Below are 17,380 nucleotides of genomic sequence, written 5' to 3'. Positions count from 1 at the left end.
ACTGAGACCAGAGTCTCGATTCATTAAACCTGTAACATGTGACTGAAACATCAGCAGTCGTTCATGGCTGACGTGCAACATAAAATGTGTTTATCCAAAATGTATGCACACATTTGAACCTGTATGCATAATTCTGACTGTGTTTGTATAACAGAAAGCCCCAAAATTATATTTAATTATAAAATAGATTTTATACAAGTTCAACCCTTGAAAAAAAAGGTTCAGATTAGGAAAAATTTTGATCTGGTAATAGTAGAACTACTTCAACATGTTTTTACTCAAGTAAAAGTAAAAAAGTTAAATATTAAATTATAATCATACCTTTCAGATTTTACATTTCAATAAAATAACTGAGTTTACTTATTACATCACGTTCCAATAAAATATTTTGAAGTTATTATGCAACAAAGTGTGTAGAAGTGAGATAGAGTGAATACTTCTGCTTCTGTAGTTCAGGAACCTCTGAGACATTAAACATATTTACCTGTTACAATGCAAAGCTTTGGAAGCAGGATACTTTTTATTTTCTTTCGCCTAAACGTCTCTATGTTAAACTGCAAGGTGGATTCAGAGTGTAAGGGTGCAGCTACTGCATGAAGACACATTTTTATCTTTTACCCCTGAAGTTTTCAATCAGCTGTTAAATTCAGAAAATGTAATTTGGCGCCCCCTCTATAGAGGCGCCCCTAGGCGACGCATTTTTGCGCCACTGTCGCGGTCATTCCTCCCCTCCCACCCCCAGTCTTCTTCACTCAGTCATGGGAAGTTTCCATCTCGTCGTGCAGGTTCCCCTGGTGCTGCTTCTCTTTTCATCTTCCTCATTCTGCGTGTTGAAAGGGTCAAATACGCATCTAAATAAATCGATTCTCTTCCCCAAACCTACCAGTTTGTCCAGTATCTGGCCTCTGGTGACACAACTACTATCAGAGGTGAAGGGGCTGCGCTCATAAACAGTCTGCTGCTGATTAGATCTCATCCCCAAATCACTTAATCTCATTTGTCCCATCGCTGTTGTCTCCTTTCCATCTGTCTGTTTCCCTTATTAGATTATTGTTTATCAACAGAAACGTTTTTATTACAGCCAAACGCAGGTGGAGCGTTTTTACAAAAGCACAACTTTCACGTCAAATTGTTTAATTTAGTGTCTGTTTTCTCTCAAACACGAAGTAAATCTCACGTGTATGAGTGTGGCCCTAACCGGAAGTTATATATTCTTCCAAAGTAAAAGCCTCAGCATGAAGCAAATGTAATTTTGATCACACCAGAGTCACATATATAGATCTATAGATCTATATATGTGACATGTTATTCAACAATAATGTTTCACTTGTACATTCTGCAGACTTTAAAAAAACTGTTTAAACTTGATGGATCCTCAAACTATTACGTTGGAATAAATTCTTTCAAAGTTGTAAGAAAATTTGTGTTATGAAAAGAATTCTCTTGGCATTAATTTCAAGATATTTCTGTCCATTTAAAAATGTATGCAGGTGTTGTAAATCACAGATCTTCAAGAACTGAAGCCAAGACTTGCAAAAACATTTCACCTGATTTCTTAAATAGCACAAAGTCTAAAAGTTACGTAATGCTGTAATAAATATTTACAGGATGACCAAAAACACAATTTTCACTAATTGTGAAATTTAAAAATTTGCTAGAAAATAATGTTTCTCTCATCCCCCCCAAAAAAACCCAGCATAAAATATATGCAATGTCTGACAATTCTAGAAAAAAATATGAAAAATATAAATTATTATTATTATTATTATTATTATTATTATTATTATTATTATTATTATTATTATTATTATTATACTCAACTGTCAAAAGGTTCAGGTGCAAGATTGCTAATAGTTTACTCTGCATCACAGCTACATAATAATAATAATAATAATAATAATAATAATAATAATAATAATAATAATAATACAATTAAACCTGGATAAAAATACAAAATAGAAACACTTTGCAACAAACTGATGCAAAGTGTATGGAGGGCAGATCCTACCAAAATGGGCAGGTACAATAATATATAAAAATAAATGATCCGTCTTTTGCCCCTTTTCCTTAAACTTTTACAAAGAGTCCAAGGGAAAAAGAAAAGAGAACATTAAGAACATAAAAAATAGATGTGAAAATAATTGAACAAAGGAGAAAATATAAGATGAGAAAATGCAAAGTGGAAATGTCAGAGGAGAAAATAAACAAATAAATAAAAGTGTCGGTAAAATAAAAATACAGAATGAGAAAAATTATAAATAAAAACATGACAGCAAATACGTGTGTTAAATACAAAAAATAAAAACTGAAAACAAAAAGAAGAAGGAAGCTAAGATTTGAACTAAAATTATAAAATAATATTTAGAATGTTAAATTAATTGCGTTGATTCATATGTAACCAGATGAGTTGAAAAAGTTCTTAATTTATTTTTGGAAGTGATTACTGGCACTTTATCAAACCATTTTTGTTTCTCTATAGTTATCACCAATCGGGCAGTATGCGTCCTCCATAAATTTGCACGCAACTTCAAAATAAAACCAGATTTGTGCAGAGGACTCGCGGTTCGGCTCGTTTTTCTGCTTCATTTTGCAGAAATCTGCAACCGGAAGTGTCGTTTCCAGCTTGACGGCGCTGAAAAGCTGCCAAACAGAGGCTGACTGATGCTGCCGTCTCCCTCCAGGAGCCGAGGCCGAGCTGAACTTTCACATCTCCGTCTGGGTCCACCGAACCGGACCCGAAAAAACGCCTCTTCTTTTTTTTTCTCTTTTTTTCCCTCAGATGCTCCACAGCCATTTTAAACTGAGCATCCCTCTGTGGGAGAGCTGAAGTGATAATAATAATATTAATAATAATTAATCCCTCCGGGTCTGCGGGTCTGAGCTGGGGAGATGCCTGACGGGCGGCTCGGTTCGTCTGGGCATCCCGAGCACCGATTGGCGGAGAAATGCTGAAGTTCAGCGGCAGCTCGGTGGTCGCGGCGCTGCTCATCGCGCTGCTTTTCGGCGCTTTCTTCTTCTGCGAGTATCTCATCTACTTCCCGACCATCCTCAAGTGCGCCTGGCCGAAGCTGAGCCGTGCCCGGGGCGGAGAGGGCACCGGCGGGCGGCCGGCGGACGCGGCGGTCCGCGCCATGGTGCTGTCGGACACGCACCTCCTCGGAGCGGTGGGGGGACACTGGTTCGACAAGCTCAGGAGGTAATCTCTCCATTTTGCCCATCCATTTTAAACACCACTAAGGTGAGGTGAGGTGAGGCAATAAAAAGAAAAGCCCAAAAAATAAAAAATAAAATAATGACAGCGGGCTTGTTTCCAAACGCAGGGAATGGCAGATGGAGCGGGCTTTCCAGACCGCGCTGTGGCTGCTCAAGCCCGAAATAGTCTTTATTCTGGGGGATATCTTCGACGAAGGCAAGTGGAGCTCCCAGAAGGTAACAGAGCTCCATGTTTTCCCTCCTAGTGCAGCTGCACTGCTTTTGGGTGATCCTAACAATGCTTGGAAATAATGTGGATTTAGAGGGTTCTGATCAGATTCTGTTTGGGCCCACATTCTGAAGGGTCTGATGTAAACATCTGCAGCCTGCATCCATCTCTCCACACAATGCTCCATTTATTTCACTGATGCACCAATTTTGGCCGGTCGATAATTACCGATCTTTAAAAATCCTCACCTGCCGACTCCGATTTTGGTCTTTTCCAATTTTTTTCTTTGTTTGAAATGTTACAAGAAATAGCAAGAAAGTCCCTGAGTTGGCAACACGGAGGTGACTGTTGTGCAAACGAGCAGAAATGACCCGGTGGGCCGGCCTGGTCGTCTAATCTCCCTCACAGGAGAGCAGAGAGGGACTGGATGATTTTTAGACCTTTGCTGAGGCAGATGAGATCCCAAAATTGAGAAAATTGGTGCCGATTGGCCCATAAATCGACGCATTAATCGGAGCACCCCTAATTTATTTCATTCATGCTTCAAAAATCATAAAATATGAGAATATGAAGAAAAATAATCATCAAGTTTGAGCAGTTTGCGAAACATAAATAGAAAAATATGCAGTTATCACTTCTATTGTCATTTCTGGACCCGGCTGCAGCTCTAATCCTAAATAAATGTTCTGACTTGCTCACGATTCTTTAGATTATATCTATCGGCCCAAAGTAATTATTCTAATTATAAAAAGGAAACCCAGGAGATTACGTCAAATCATTGACTTATAGCATACCAGAAGAAATTTTGCATCTATAAAGAGAAGATAAAATACAGAGGAAATATAAAGTTAATAGGAAACTATGCAAATGGGAGAGTAGTAGAAGAAGGAAGTAGCAGAGTGAGGAAAAGTAGCCAGTTTGACCAAAACAGCCTGAGCTCAGGATAAACTAACCCAATATAAAATAACATACATGTTATGCTAGGTTCTTATTTTTTGTATGTATGTTATGATATATCAATCAATCAATCAAATTTTATTTGTATAGCACATTTCAGCTACAAGGCATTTCAAAGTGCTTTACATCATAAACACAAAACACAAAGGCATGCAACATAGAATAAAATACCAAGTTTTTTTTTTTTTGTTTCTTTTCTTTTTCCTTCCCTCTTCTTTCCCTTTCTTCCCCCTTCCCTTTGACACAGAATTTGAGCGCCTGTTACCGCCGGACTCCGCCGTCCGTTTAACCACGGGTATTCGCCGGGCCCCGTTGCCCACAACAGGAGAAAAAAAAATAAAATAAAATTAAAAAAAATAAAATAAATTACATACATATCCACAAAATCAAATCCATACATATTACATTTCAAATGCAACTCTAAACAGGTGCGTTTTTACTTGAGATTTGAAGGAAGTCAGGGTTTCCGCTGTTTTACAGTTTTCTGGAAGTTTGTTCCAAATTTTTGGTCCATAGATGCTGAAAGCTGTTTCTCCTCTCTTGGTTCTGGTTCTGGGGATGCAGATCAGAACCAGAACCAGAACCTGAGAGTCTGGAAGGTTGATCCAACAACAGCAGATCTTTGATGTATTGTGGTGCTAAACCGTTCAGTGGTTTGTAAACTAACAGTATTTTAAAATCTATTCTTTGAGCTACAGGGAGCCAGTGGAGGGACTTTAAAACTGGTGTTATGTCTCTATCTTCCTGGTTCTAGTGAGAACGCGAGCAGCAGCATTCTGGATCAGCTGCAGCTGTTTGATTGATTTGTTGGACAGGCCTGTGAAGATGCTGTTGCAATAATCAATGCAACTAAAGACAAAGGCATGAATGAGTTTCTCTAGATCTGGCTGAGACATTAGTCCTCTAATCCTGGAGATGTTCTTCAGGTGATAGAAGGCCGATTTTGTTACTGTACCATGTATTTTATGGTATACCATGAAATAACAATGTAAAATAGCATAACAGCATATTGCAGTATAACATAATGTAACATAATGTAACATAAAATATCATAAAATAATGTAACATAATATAATGAAACATAATGAAACATAAAGTAACATAAAATATTATAAAATAATGTAACATAATGTCTGAAATGTTGGTGAATTTAGCAAGAATGTTGTTAACAGTGAGGTCACTGTTGTTAATTGTAAACGTGCAGACATGATTTGGACGACCGGTTTGTCAGTCAAACCTTTCTGACCAGAAAGCAAATGGACAGTGGTTGATTCTTAGACCTTTGATAAGATCGGTGGATCAAAGGCGCTTCACGTGTAAAAATCGGCCGGTCACCGATCTCCCAAAATTAAGGAACTGCGCTGATAAATTGGTGCACCCTGAATAATAAAGGAAACATTAATCAACATTTGGATGAGTAACGACGGCACCAAACAAAATTTAATGTTTCATGTCAGTGACTGTTATTATGCTGCAAAGCTCTTTGTGCTATTCACATAAACTTAACTGATTGACTTGACATAACGTTTTTTTCAGAGTTATAAATATCCTCCAGCTGCTAAATCTCCTCACATGTTAATAGTTTCAGCTCTAATAGAAAAGCAGCATCTGAGGGCCAATTAGAGCCTCATCACAGAAAACTTTAAACCCCTGAGGTAATTAAGGGCCTCTGTCGGGGCGCCTGGACTCGGAGCCGCCGAGTCCTAATGGCCCTCCTTGGAGATCCCATTAGGACTCCTGAACTGCTCAGGTGGATTTCTGAAACCTCCCTCTGTCTCTGTTTTTCTCTGCAGCACTGGGAGGACGACGTGCGGCGCTTCCACAGGATGTTCAGGCACTCCTCGGACACAGAACTGGTCGTGCTGGTCGGCAATCACGACATCGGGTTTCATTATGAGTAAGCAAACAACGCCTCTGTGTTTTCACTCCGCTGCTTTTGTTTAAAAAATAAAACGACGGTTGACCTTTCAGACGCAGGACGCTGCTGAAAATCCTGATGAATTAAACACTGAGATTAGCTCACGCTGCCTGAGCATATAGATTATTTCTTTTTTTTTTTTTTACTGCCGTCACAAAATCTCACCAAATATTTCCTGTCTGGTTTCTAATGCAAATATTTTCGGTGAAAACATTTGAGGCAACGTTTGTTTTGAATAAATGAACTGAATTAAATGTTTTAGTTAAATGTGACAAAGCGAATTTACAAGAAATAGGAGCTTGCTAATTCCTAAACATTGATAAAAACTAGATTATTTCGCTTATTATATGGGAAATAATAAGTTTTATTACCAGTGAAATAATCTGCCAGTGGAATTAGTACTTTATATAAATATTCAGGAATTACTGGCCTAAATCAAGCTCATATTTCTTGCTCAAAAATCACAATAAAGTAAGTTTGTCTTATTTCAAGTGTATAAATATATTTTCACTAGAAACTAGACCAAAATAGTTGGATTTTGTGTTTTTGCAGTGCTGCTTCCAGAAATACTCTGAGGTTCCAGAAAGATGTTTGAAGGCTTCAGCGAAAGTCTCTGCTGCTGCAGAGCCGGAAAAACAAAAGGAGACAAGTTTGTCCACATTACATAAACGCTTCAGAAATGGTTGAGGTGTGAACCAACCGGGACGAGTTGAGTTAGATAACGCAGTTATGTGCTGTAGGAATGACAACACACTGCAAAAACACAAAATGTAACTTGGTATTATTGTTTAGTTTCTACTGTAACTTGAAAAGACTTGGAAAGAGACAGAACTACATTATTAGTAACATTTCAGCAAGATGAATAAAATAATTCTAAAAAGTTCACTGGCAGATTATTTCACTTTTAGTATTTCCCCATGTTACAAGTGCAACTTTTTATCAATATTAAGGAATTATTGACTTAAAACAAGCTCCTATATCTGTTAAAAAAGATCTATAAGTTAGTTTGGTCTTATTTTAAGTGTATTAAGATATTTTCACTTGAAACTAGAAAAATAAATACTTGTATTAGATTTTGTGTTTTTGCAGTGCACACAGTCTGCACTCTTTGAAAAACACAAAAGGCTTTATTGACTGAGGTTTCCTTCATTATCTCTCTGCACACCACCCTGCTGCACAAAGGTGAACCAAACACAGATTGTTGCACCACTGCCAACTGGAAAAGTCTCGTTTTAGGATGAAACCCGACTGTTCTTTCAAAGTAACACATTGCCTGGAAAAATATATAAACGTTGAATATTATCACATTCTGTCCAGAGCCACATTTTATTAGGATCTTGTGTGGTGGATAGACAAACAGTGATTCATAATTGTGATGCAGAAGGAAAATGAGAGATGATTTTCAAAATATCAAGAGTTTACATTCAGCCTGCTCTTAGTCAATACTTTGTAAAAATGACTTTTTGCTTCAGTTACAAACTGAAGTCCTTTGGGAAACGTCTCCTCCAGCTCTGCAGACTGACTTTATTTAAAGAATTTCACTCTTTCTTTACATTTAAAAGTCTGTTTTTTGTAAGATAACTCAATGTGATTTATATACATTGTTAATAATTTATTTATACACACACACACACACACACACATATATATGATATTATTACACATAGAAAACTATTTAAAATATGTCTTATATTACAATATATCAAACTCATTATCTTGCTTACTGTAATACATCAGTATTTATTAGCTGATGTTACTTTCAAATATTTGAAATATTCTGCATTATTTTTTGGATTCAAATCAATAGCCATAACAACACTGCTATGACATAAAATAGATGCTAATGATAGTAGGTATGCTATAGAAATAGAGTAGCTTAGCAATGACGAACATGTTGGTATGGGGGCCTTTAGACAGAAATCTGCCCAGGGCCCCAAAAAAGCCTGTTGTGGCCCTGAGATATTTAAACATAAATCTTTTGCTAGTATCTCCAACATTTCCCTGGAAAACTTGATCATTAAATCACCATAGAAACAACAAAACTTGCTAATCTGTCCACTTTCTCATATGTTTTATTTTATGAGTCGCTTAAATTGGAGGAATATTTCAAATTTATGCAATATCATCAAGCCATGAAAATGTAAAACAAATTCATATGAAATGTTTGTTTACGTAGCAGCAGCAGCAGCAGCAGTAGCAGCAGCAGTATCAGCAGCAGCTGCTGCAGCAGCAGCAGCAGTAGCAGTAGCAGCAGCAGCTGCAGCAGTAGCAGCAGCAGCAGCAGCAGCAGCTGCTGCTGCAGCAGCAGCAGCAGCAGTAGCAGCAGCAGCAGTATCAGCAGCAGCAGCAGTATCAGCAGCAGCAGCAGCAGTAGCAGCAGCTGCAGCAGTAGCAGCAGCTGCAGCAGCAGCAGCAGCTGCAGCAGCAGTATCAGCAGCAGCAGTAGCAGCAGCAGCAGCAGTATCAGCAGCAGTATCAGCAGCAGCAGCAGCAGTAGCAGTAGCAGCAGCTGCAGCAGTAGCAGCAGCTGCAGCAGCAGCAGCAGCTGCAGCAGCAGTATCAGCAGCAGCAGTATCAGTAGCAGCAGCAGCAGTAGCAGCAGCTGCAGCAGTAGCAGCAGCTGCAGCAGCAGTATCAGCAGCAGCAGCAGCAGTAGCAGCAGCAGTATCAGCAGCAGCTGCTGCAGCAGCAGCAGCAGTAGCAGTAGCAGCAGCAGCTGCAGCAGTAGCAGCAGCAGCAGCAGCAGCAGTAGCAGCAGCTGCAACAGCAGCAGTAGCAGCAGCAGCAGTAGCAGCAGCAGCAGTAGCAGCAGCAGCAGTAGCAGCAGCAGCAGCAGCAGTAGCAGCAGCAGCAGCAGCAGCAGCAGCAGTAGCAGCAGCAGTTGCAGCAGCAGCAGTATCAGCAGCAGCTGCTGCTGCAGCAGCAGCAGTATCAGCAGCAGCAGTAGCAGCAGCAGCAGCAGCAGTATCAGCAGCAGCAGCAGTATCAGCAGCAGCAGTAGCAGCAGCTGCAGCAGTAGCAGCAGCAGTATCAGCAGCAGCTGCTGCTGCAGCAGCAGCAGCAGCAGTAGCAGCAGCAGCAGTATCAGCAGCAGCAGCAGTATCAGCAGCAGCAGCAGCAGTAGCAGCAGCTGCAGCAGTAGCAGCAGCTGCAGCAGCAGCAGCAGCTGCAGCAGCAGTATCAGCAGCAGCAGTATCAGCAGCAGCAGCAGTATCAGTAGCAGCAGCAGCAGTAGCAGCAGCTGCAGCAGTAGCAGCAGCTGCAGCAGCAGCAGTAGCAGCAGCAGCAGTAGCAGCAGCAGCAGCAGTAGCAGCAGCAGCAGCAGCAGCAGCAGCAGCAGTAGCAGTAGCAGCAGCAGCTGCAGCAGTAGCAGCAGCAGCAGCAGCAGCAGTAGCAGCAGCTGCAACAGCAGCAGTAGCAGCAGCAGCAGTAGCAGCAGCAGCAGTAGCAGCAGCAGCAGTAGCAGCAGCAGCAGCAGCAGTAGCAGCAGCAGCAGCAGCAGCAGCAGCAGTAGCAGCAGCAGCTGCAGCAGCAGCAGTATCAGCAGCAGCTGCAGCAGCAGCAGCAGCAGCAGCAGCAGCAGCAGCAGCAGCAGCAGCAGCAGCAGCAGCAGCAGCAGCAGTAGCAGCAGCAGCAGCAGCAGCAGCAGTAGCAGCAGCAGCAGCAGCAGTAGCAGCAGCTGCAGCAGTAGCAGCAGCTGCAGCAGCAGCAGCAGCAGCAGCAGCAGCAGCAGCAGCAGCAGTAGCAGCAGCAGCAGCAGCAGCAGCAGCAGCAGCAGCATCAGCAGCAGCAGCAGCAGTAGCAGTAGCAGCAGCAGCTGCAGCAGTAGCAGCAGCAGCAGCAGCAGCAGTAGCAGCAGCTGCAACAGCAGCAGTAGCAGCAGCAGTAGCAGCAGCAGCAGCAGCAGTAGCAGCAGCAGCAGCAGTAGCAGCAGCTGCAGCAGCAGCAGCAGCAGCAGCAGCAGCAGCAGCAGCAGCAGCGGCAGCAGCAGCAGCAGCAGTAGCAGCTGCAGCTGCAGCAGCAGCAGCAGTAGCAGCAGCAGCAGCAGCAGCAGCAGCAGCAGTAGCAGCAGCAGCAGCAGCAGTAGCAGCAGCTGCAGCAGCAGTAGCAGCAGCAGCAGTAGCAGCAGCAGCAGCAGTAGCAGCAGCAGCAGCAGCAGTAGCAGCAGCAGCAGCAGCAGTAGCAGCAGCAGCAGTAGCAGCAGCTGCAACAGCAGCAGTAGCAGCAGCTGCAGCAGCAGTAGCAGCAGCAGCAGTAGCAGCAGCAGCAGCAGCAGTAGCAGCAGCAGTAGCAGCAGCAGCAGCAGCAGTAGCAGCAGCAGCAGCAGTAGCAGCAGCAGCAGCAGCAGCAGCAGTAGCAGCAGCAGCTGCAGCAGCAGCAGCAGTAGCAGCTGCAGCAGCAGCTGCAGCAGTAGCAGCTGCAGCAGCAGTAGGAGCAGCAGCAGCAGCTCTGAGGAAATACACTTTCCTCAGTGTATTTTTGATGCGATGCTGAAGGCTTGCAGAGACGCTGCGTTCGTTGTTTTTCCAGAAGGAAAGTGACACGCGGTGCAGAAAATAATCTCGCAGTTCAGTTTTTGATGCATGTGCTTCAGAGATGTGGGATTATGTCGCTGCTCTTACGGGCTTTGACTCGATCCGTGCAGCAGGGATCGGAACTGGCACAGCTCTTATGTAACAGTGCATGACAGGCGTGACGCGCCGGGCTGAGCCGCGGCTCTTCAACTGTTTGCGTCTCTGTTGCGTCTCCCCTGCAGGATGGACTGGTTCAAGCTGCAGCGCTTTGAAAAGGTCTTCAACGCCTCTTCCACCAGGATCGTTACCAAAAGGGGAGTCAAGTGAGTGGCAAGCAGCAGAAAAGCATAAAATGCTTGGTTGAAGTTATTTATGTTATTTAATAACTGATTAAAAACAATAAATATCTTTGTTAAGTTCATATGCCTATTTATTCAATAATTTAGCATAAAAAATTTGCTTATTTTGTCAATATTTAGGAAAATATTGACAAATATCAGATGGAGAAAAGGAAGGATGGATGAATAGATAAAACTATTTCTATCATATATTTTAAAATCCAATTAGTTGTGAATAATTAATTACTGACAATCCACTAACCTTGATTAAAATGTTTGACCTAGTTTCAAATCTAATTATGTTCTGATTTAGATTTTATTAATGGTGAAAAATCTGCATATTTTTGGGAACATCTCATATTACTGAAACCTTTAATTGGATTAGTTGTGATTAATTAATTAGTGAAATCACCATCAACTAATTTAGTAAACGATTAATTGATAACCTGAGTACACAGACTCAAAATAATAGAAATTTGCTGAAAAATAACAGCATGTTAAGAACAGTAATTAAGCCAAAACTGTATAAAATATGAAGATATTTTGCCTTTTAAGGTAAAAACATCTTAATTTTTAAAATATTTTACTCAAAACTCCTCAAGTGGGAAAGTTTTACCTTCAGAAATCCTGTTCTTGCATTTTAGACAATGAAATTCTTATTTTCTTATTCAGAAAAGGAACTGAATTGTGTGTTTATTTGCATTTTAAAATTTCTAATATTGTATGAATAGAATCTGTAGAATGTGGCTATTTTAAAAAGTTTGATTAAAGCATTAGAATAATCGATTGAGTGTCTTCAGTCAGAGGCTTCATTCAGAGTAGCTGTAATACAGATTGCTACAGGAGATCTTACCATATATCACCATTTTCAATAAATCTGAATTAAACAGTATTTTTCAATCTTAGCTGCAGGTGTCGCCGGGAGACGTTTTATCGTCTGCCAGCTGTCAGCAGACATCCTGGGATCTTATCAGGAATTAGCGCTTCCCCAGGATTGATCCCGTCGCGTCTTGGCCGACTTTGGCGATAAAAGCTGAAAGGTCGGCTGGTGGAGGAGAACCAAATCTCTCCCTGTAGCTGCTGGATTTGATGCTTCAGATAAAGAGTTGCTGAGCCGATCTGGAAGAGAAACTTCCCTCGGTGGGGTTTTCCTCTGCCAGGCTCACTGCTCTCCGCTGAGTTTCTGCTGCGTCGGTGCATTTTGCAATCCTGATCCGCGTTAAAAGTGCAGAGGCTGCCGAGTTGCCCCTGCGCCGCCCTGCAGGCTGCATCACCTCTGCGGTCCTCAAAGGTTTATAACGGCACTTAATGCTGGCAGTAGTTAACTTTCTTAGATTTGTTTGAATACGTTAGGAAGGTGCATCGACTCAAACTTAACTTTATGTTGAAAAGCTTCTCAGGTTCGTGTTGTAAAGTTTCTCCACCAGACAGATGGAGTTGCTGCTGCAACTGGAATCAATGATTCCTCAGCAATGCGTGAAAGGCAGCGAGTGAACGAGAGCGTCAGGGAGAAAACGGGTCATTTATTCTGACAGGATTGTTGCTGATCACCGTTCTGGAAAACATGGAGTCTGGAAAACATGGAGTCTGAAAAACATGGAATCTGGAAAACATGGAGTCTGGAAAACATGGAGTCTGGAAAACGACAGAGAAGTTTCCAGGTCTGGATTAGAAAAGCTAGATTATCTGGAAAACGGCGGCGATTAGAGACTCTAATCCCTCACCTACATGTTGTTCCATCCATCCATCCATCCATCCATCCATCCATCCATCCATCCATCCATCCATCCATCCATCCATCCATCCATCCATCCATCCATCCATCCATCCATCCATCCATCCATCCATCCATCCATCCATCCATCCATCCATCCAGTAAAAACAGAACTAAGAACTGAGTCAAAGTATCTGATAATTTACCATAATGAGTCTAAATTTCACTTAAAATCTGTCGAACCTTTGAAGAAAAGCAACTGAAAAACGTTTCCCCATGAACTCAGAAATCCCAAGCTGCAGCTAAACTAGCAATAAAAATCAGGTGATCTTGTGCTGCTGCTCCCCTCCTGTCTGCAGCTTCCTGCTGGTGAACAGCGTGGCGCTGCACGGCGACAGCTGTCCCATCTGCCAGTCGGTGGAAAAGGACCTGATCAAACTCTCCAGAGACCTCAACTGCTCTCTTCAGGTGAGAGCAAGTTTCTGCCGGCAGCCATCGTTGGTACAATTTGAACATCAGTTCCTTGGGAATGAAGTGTTGTGCATGTTTTGTTCTGAACATTTTCCTCTTTTCTGTCCAGTAACATAATCAGAGGTAAAACAGTCCCTGTGTGTTCACTCCTGCAGAAGTCGCAGTCTGACGGTGACGAGACAGAGAACTGCGAGGGCTCCCAGTATCCTCCCACCGCTCCCATTATGCTGCAGGTAAACCGGGATAAACTCTGGAGCTGCTCCGCTCAGTCCTACATTTCAAAATCAGTTTTATGGCCAACAAAGATGACAGGATAGTTGGATAAATCTACCCTTTATGGAAGAGTGTAAGGCTACAAATAACGATTATTATCAAGATTAACAGATTAATCAGACTTAAAAAATGCCTGCAGATTTTGCTGTGAATTATCCCATTGGGTGCAATATTATAAAAATACTCAAGATACAAATAATTCAATTTCAGAAGCTAAAATGATAATATTAAATATGTATATTTATTGCTGTACTTTCAGCTTGATGCAGCAGCAGCATCAGACTTTTCTGTCTCAGTTTTGCAGCTTCAGGTTTAGACTTTCCCATCGTTTCTCTGACGTTTAACACCCAGATGTGGTGACATCTGCTTCTCCTGCAGCACTACCCGCTGTACCGAGTGAGCGATGCCAGCTGCACCGGGCAGGACGCAGCGCCGCCTGAAGAGCGCCACCTGCTGTTCAGAGAGAAGTACGACGTGTTGTCGAAGGAGGCCTCCCAGCGCGTGAGTCTCCTGCGGCGTTCGCCTTGAGGTGATGAAAGCGGGGATGTGAGGAAGCAGCTTCTAAGGTGGATTTGGGTCTTTTCTTCTTCTCCCTCTTCAGCTGCTGCAGTGGTTTAAGCCGCGGCTCATCCTGAGCGGACACACCCACAGCGGATGCGAGGTTCTCCATGACAACAAGTACCCAGAAATCAGTGTGCCGTCTTTCAGCTGGAGGAACAGGAATAACCCCAGCTTCATCCTGGTGAGTGGCAGCACAGAAACGCCCTGCGGAGAGACAGATCATTTCATGTTTAGTTGTTTTTGCACCTTCAAATTACCCTAAGTTGGTTACAGTAGATTTTTTTACTAAACTTTGCAGTTTCGAAACCTAAAAATGCTGGAATTTGTAGAAATCGACTCAATGAAAAGTGTAATGACAAAACAAATCCAGTCTTGATTTGTATGACTTGATTTGTCCAGCCTCTGAACATGCGGTTCTATTTACTGCTCAGTTTCGTTGGGATTTTATTTTGTATTAAAAAGTTGAAAGTTTCTCCAGTTTCTAGTGGAAATAAATTAGTACCCTTGGAAAAAAAAAAGTAACAGTAACTTTTCACCAAGATATAGCAGCTGGTTTTAACTTATTAATATTGGTCTAAAAGGGGCAGATTATTTCACTTATAACCTGTGAAAAATGTCAATTTTTAAGTGAAATAATCAGATATGGGAAAAAATTACAAATTTAGGTGAATTTATTCTAAGTTTTCAACACTTTTGTTTTAGATATTTACTTAAAATAAGCTCTGAAAAGTTACTCTTGTGTTAATTTTGTCTGATTTAAAGTATCCAATGATACTTGCAAATCAACTCCAGCTCAGTCGGATTAGATTGAGAGCATCTGTGGAAATTGTATTTATAAAGTTTTGTCAGATTCCCAATTGAACTTTGACTGGGCCACTCTTAACTGCAGCTCACCAGGTCTATTAATCAGTCTCTCCAACTTTTTATGATTCTGCGACTGCGAAAAATCACAAAATCAACTAATTGTTACGTAGTCGTAGTTACAGTTGGGAAATATCCTTAAAAACAAAACAATTATATACAGTAGAAAAGTATGCAAATAGAAAAATGAAGGGCAGCAGAAAGAGGAAAACAATCTTAAATTATTTTAGTTTTCTTCCTGTTAAATAACTGAGTTTATAGCAACGTTTTCACTGAAATGGTAAAAAATATTGGATTTAAATTATGCTAACTCCCACCAGCAGATGGCAGTATTCCTTATTTCTATGACTGCTGCCTCAGACTACCTTGGTGTTTAGTTATAGTCTCTGACTGACATGACGAGTAACACAAAGTTACATTCACCATCAGAAATAAGTGCAAAATTCTTAGCAAAACTTTCTAAGTTAGCACCACAAAATCTGTTTTTTTATTGCAAAAAATCTCAAAAACTGTCAAGCAACCTGGTGGGACTGATAAAGTGAAAAGATGTTCAATGTTTTTTAATTTTCAGAAGTACTTATTGAATGCTTAGTGCTATTTAAACGGTTTTATCGATGCGTTCTGGAACAGTCGACCCTTTTCACGTTCATTTTTAGCTGTAGTTTCATTATTTGCTACAAACGATGAGGTGAATTTTAAACCAATGCTATTGTTACAATTTATTTATTTTCTTATTTAAAAATGAATTATTTCTTTATATCTGTGTTGTGATGTATTTCTAATATTGTAAAAATGTGCCATTTTAAAAAAAATCTGATTGATTAATCATCAGAATAAATGATAGAATAATCAATTACTGTGAAATGCCTGATTGGTATTTGAGGTTAAAGGTCACCAAACATTCGCAGATGTGTTCAACAGGTATCCATGAGGAAGGACAAAAGAAAAGAGAATTAATAATTATTTTGCTTCTGCTGTTTTTTTTTTTATTGTAAAATTGTGAATCATGTTTTGATATTCTAATCTAATTTAATTATTTTAGTTTGTTTTGTGAAATTTTGTGAGGTTTCTTTCTATAAAAATTATTTTTTCCTTTTTTAATCTGTTTGCATTTTTCTGTTTAACTCTCTAACCTGATTTTTTCCTCATCAGTTTTGCTTCACAAAAAATGCTGCAGCTGTTGGGCTTCCGGGCGCCCCCTGGTGGCGAACGTGGAGAACTCGCAGGCGGCTAACGTCTCTCTCCGTCCGCAGGCGTCGCTGTCGCCCGGCGATCACTCCCTGTCCAAGTGTTTCCTCCCGGAGGAGAGCACGGTGATCGGGGTGTACTGCTCGGCCGGAGCCGGGGTGCTGCTGCTGCTGCTGGCGCACTGTCTGTGGATGAAGGGGCTGCTGCAGCTCAGCCTCTGCCTGCTGGGGAAGCACAAGTCCCTGTGAACTACGTTACCCAGAGTGCACCTCGCCTGGTAACCGCCAATCCGCCCGCACAGCCTCAGTTTGTTTGTTGAATCATGTGAAGGACGTCAGTATATTTATATCTAAATGTGTAAATCAGTGCTGGCATTGATGAGGATAATCGGTTTTAATTTTTCGGACTGGACGTGTAAATAAACGCTGCTGCTGTGAGTCGTAGGTGCCAATCATGATTTATTTCCATTTTTTAAACCTGTTCTTGATGTCAGACCATCCGTCACCGCTGCTCGTTGTTTTTTATGATCTGTATCAGGATGTATTTAACCAAGACTTTCTGTGCCAAATTGTTGACAAGTTTCTGATGAGATGTTCTTAATAAAGTTTTCTGGTGAAAAAAAAAAACGAAGCAGAGAACAAGAAAATTGTCTATCAGCAATTATTTTTTTGCAGAAACGTTTTGGTTTAATTTCTAAAGATGCCATTTCTTTTTATTAACATTTACTTCAGAAAACCTGTAGTCATGTGATGATGCGTTCAAGTTACCTCGGAAGTCAAAAATTTGATACTGTTCACCAGTGGTGGGCACAGATCGCTAAATAGTTACGCTAACCTCCAACAGAGCCTATTTAGCGGAAGCTAAGGTGCTAAAACTACAACACTTAAGCGCAAATTTAATAATTTACATATTATTTCAATAAAGTTATTGGGGTGGGGGGTTAATATAAACACTTCAAAATAAAAGCATGAATATAAACATCTTAACTTCTTGAAGAATTTTTAAACAGTTGATAACCAAAATTTTAACATTTTATTCAACTGAGCGTTTACTAAAAACCCAAATAAATTAGTTTAATAATTTAGGAAGCTAGCTGTACTACAGTTAGCAATTAGCATAAGTGTGCCCACCACTGCTGTTAACCAAGTCATGGCTAAAACTCTT

The 17,380-nt window shown here is 41.1% G+C and overlaps 1 protein-coding gene across 1 annotated transcript; it reads left to right on the top strand.

The window, feature by feature from the left end:
- Positions 1-2,620: 2,620 nt before the first annotated feature.
- mppe1 (metallophosphoesterase 1) lies at positions 2,621-16,938 on the top strand. The gene is made up of 9 exons (XM_055058261.1): positions 2,621-3,196; positions 3,321-3,429; positions 6,172-6,275; positions 11,053-11,133; positions 13,222-13,330; positions 13,489-13,566; positions 13,985-14,107; positions 14,208-14,348; positions 16,282-16,938. Exons 1-9 carry the CDS (start codon positions 2,946-2,948, stop codon positions 16,462-16,464), a joined length of 1,179 nt encoding a protein of 392 aa, XP_054914236.1. The 5' UTR covers positions 2,621-2,945; the 3' UTR covers positions 16,465-16,938.
- The last annotated feature ends 442 nt before the right edge of the window (positions 16,939-17,380 follow it).

The sequence above is a fragment of the Poeciliopsis prolifica genome, unplaced genomic scaffold, assembly GCF_027474105.1.
Source record: "Poeciliopsis prolifica strain line A6 unplaced genomic scaffold, Auburn_PproV2 SCAFFOLD050, whole genome shotgun sequence".
Lineage (NCBI taxonomy): Eukaryota > Metazoa > Chordata > Actinopteri > Cyprinodontiformes > Poeciliidae > Poeciliopsis > Poeciliopsis prolifica.
The sequence above is the reverse complement of the archived record's forward strand: the minus strand, read 5'-3'. Positions and strand labels throughout refer to the sequence as shown.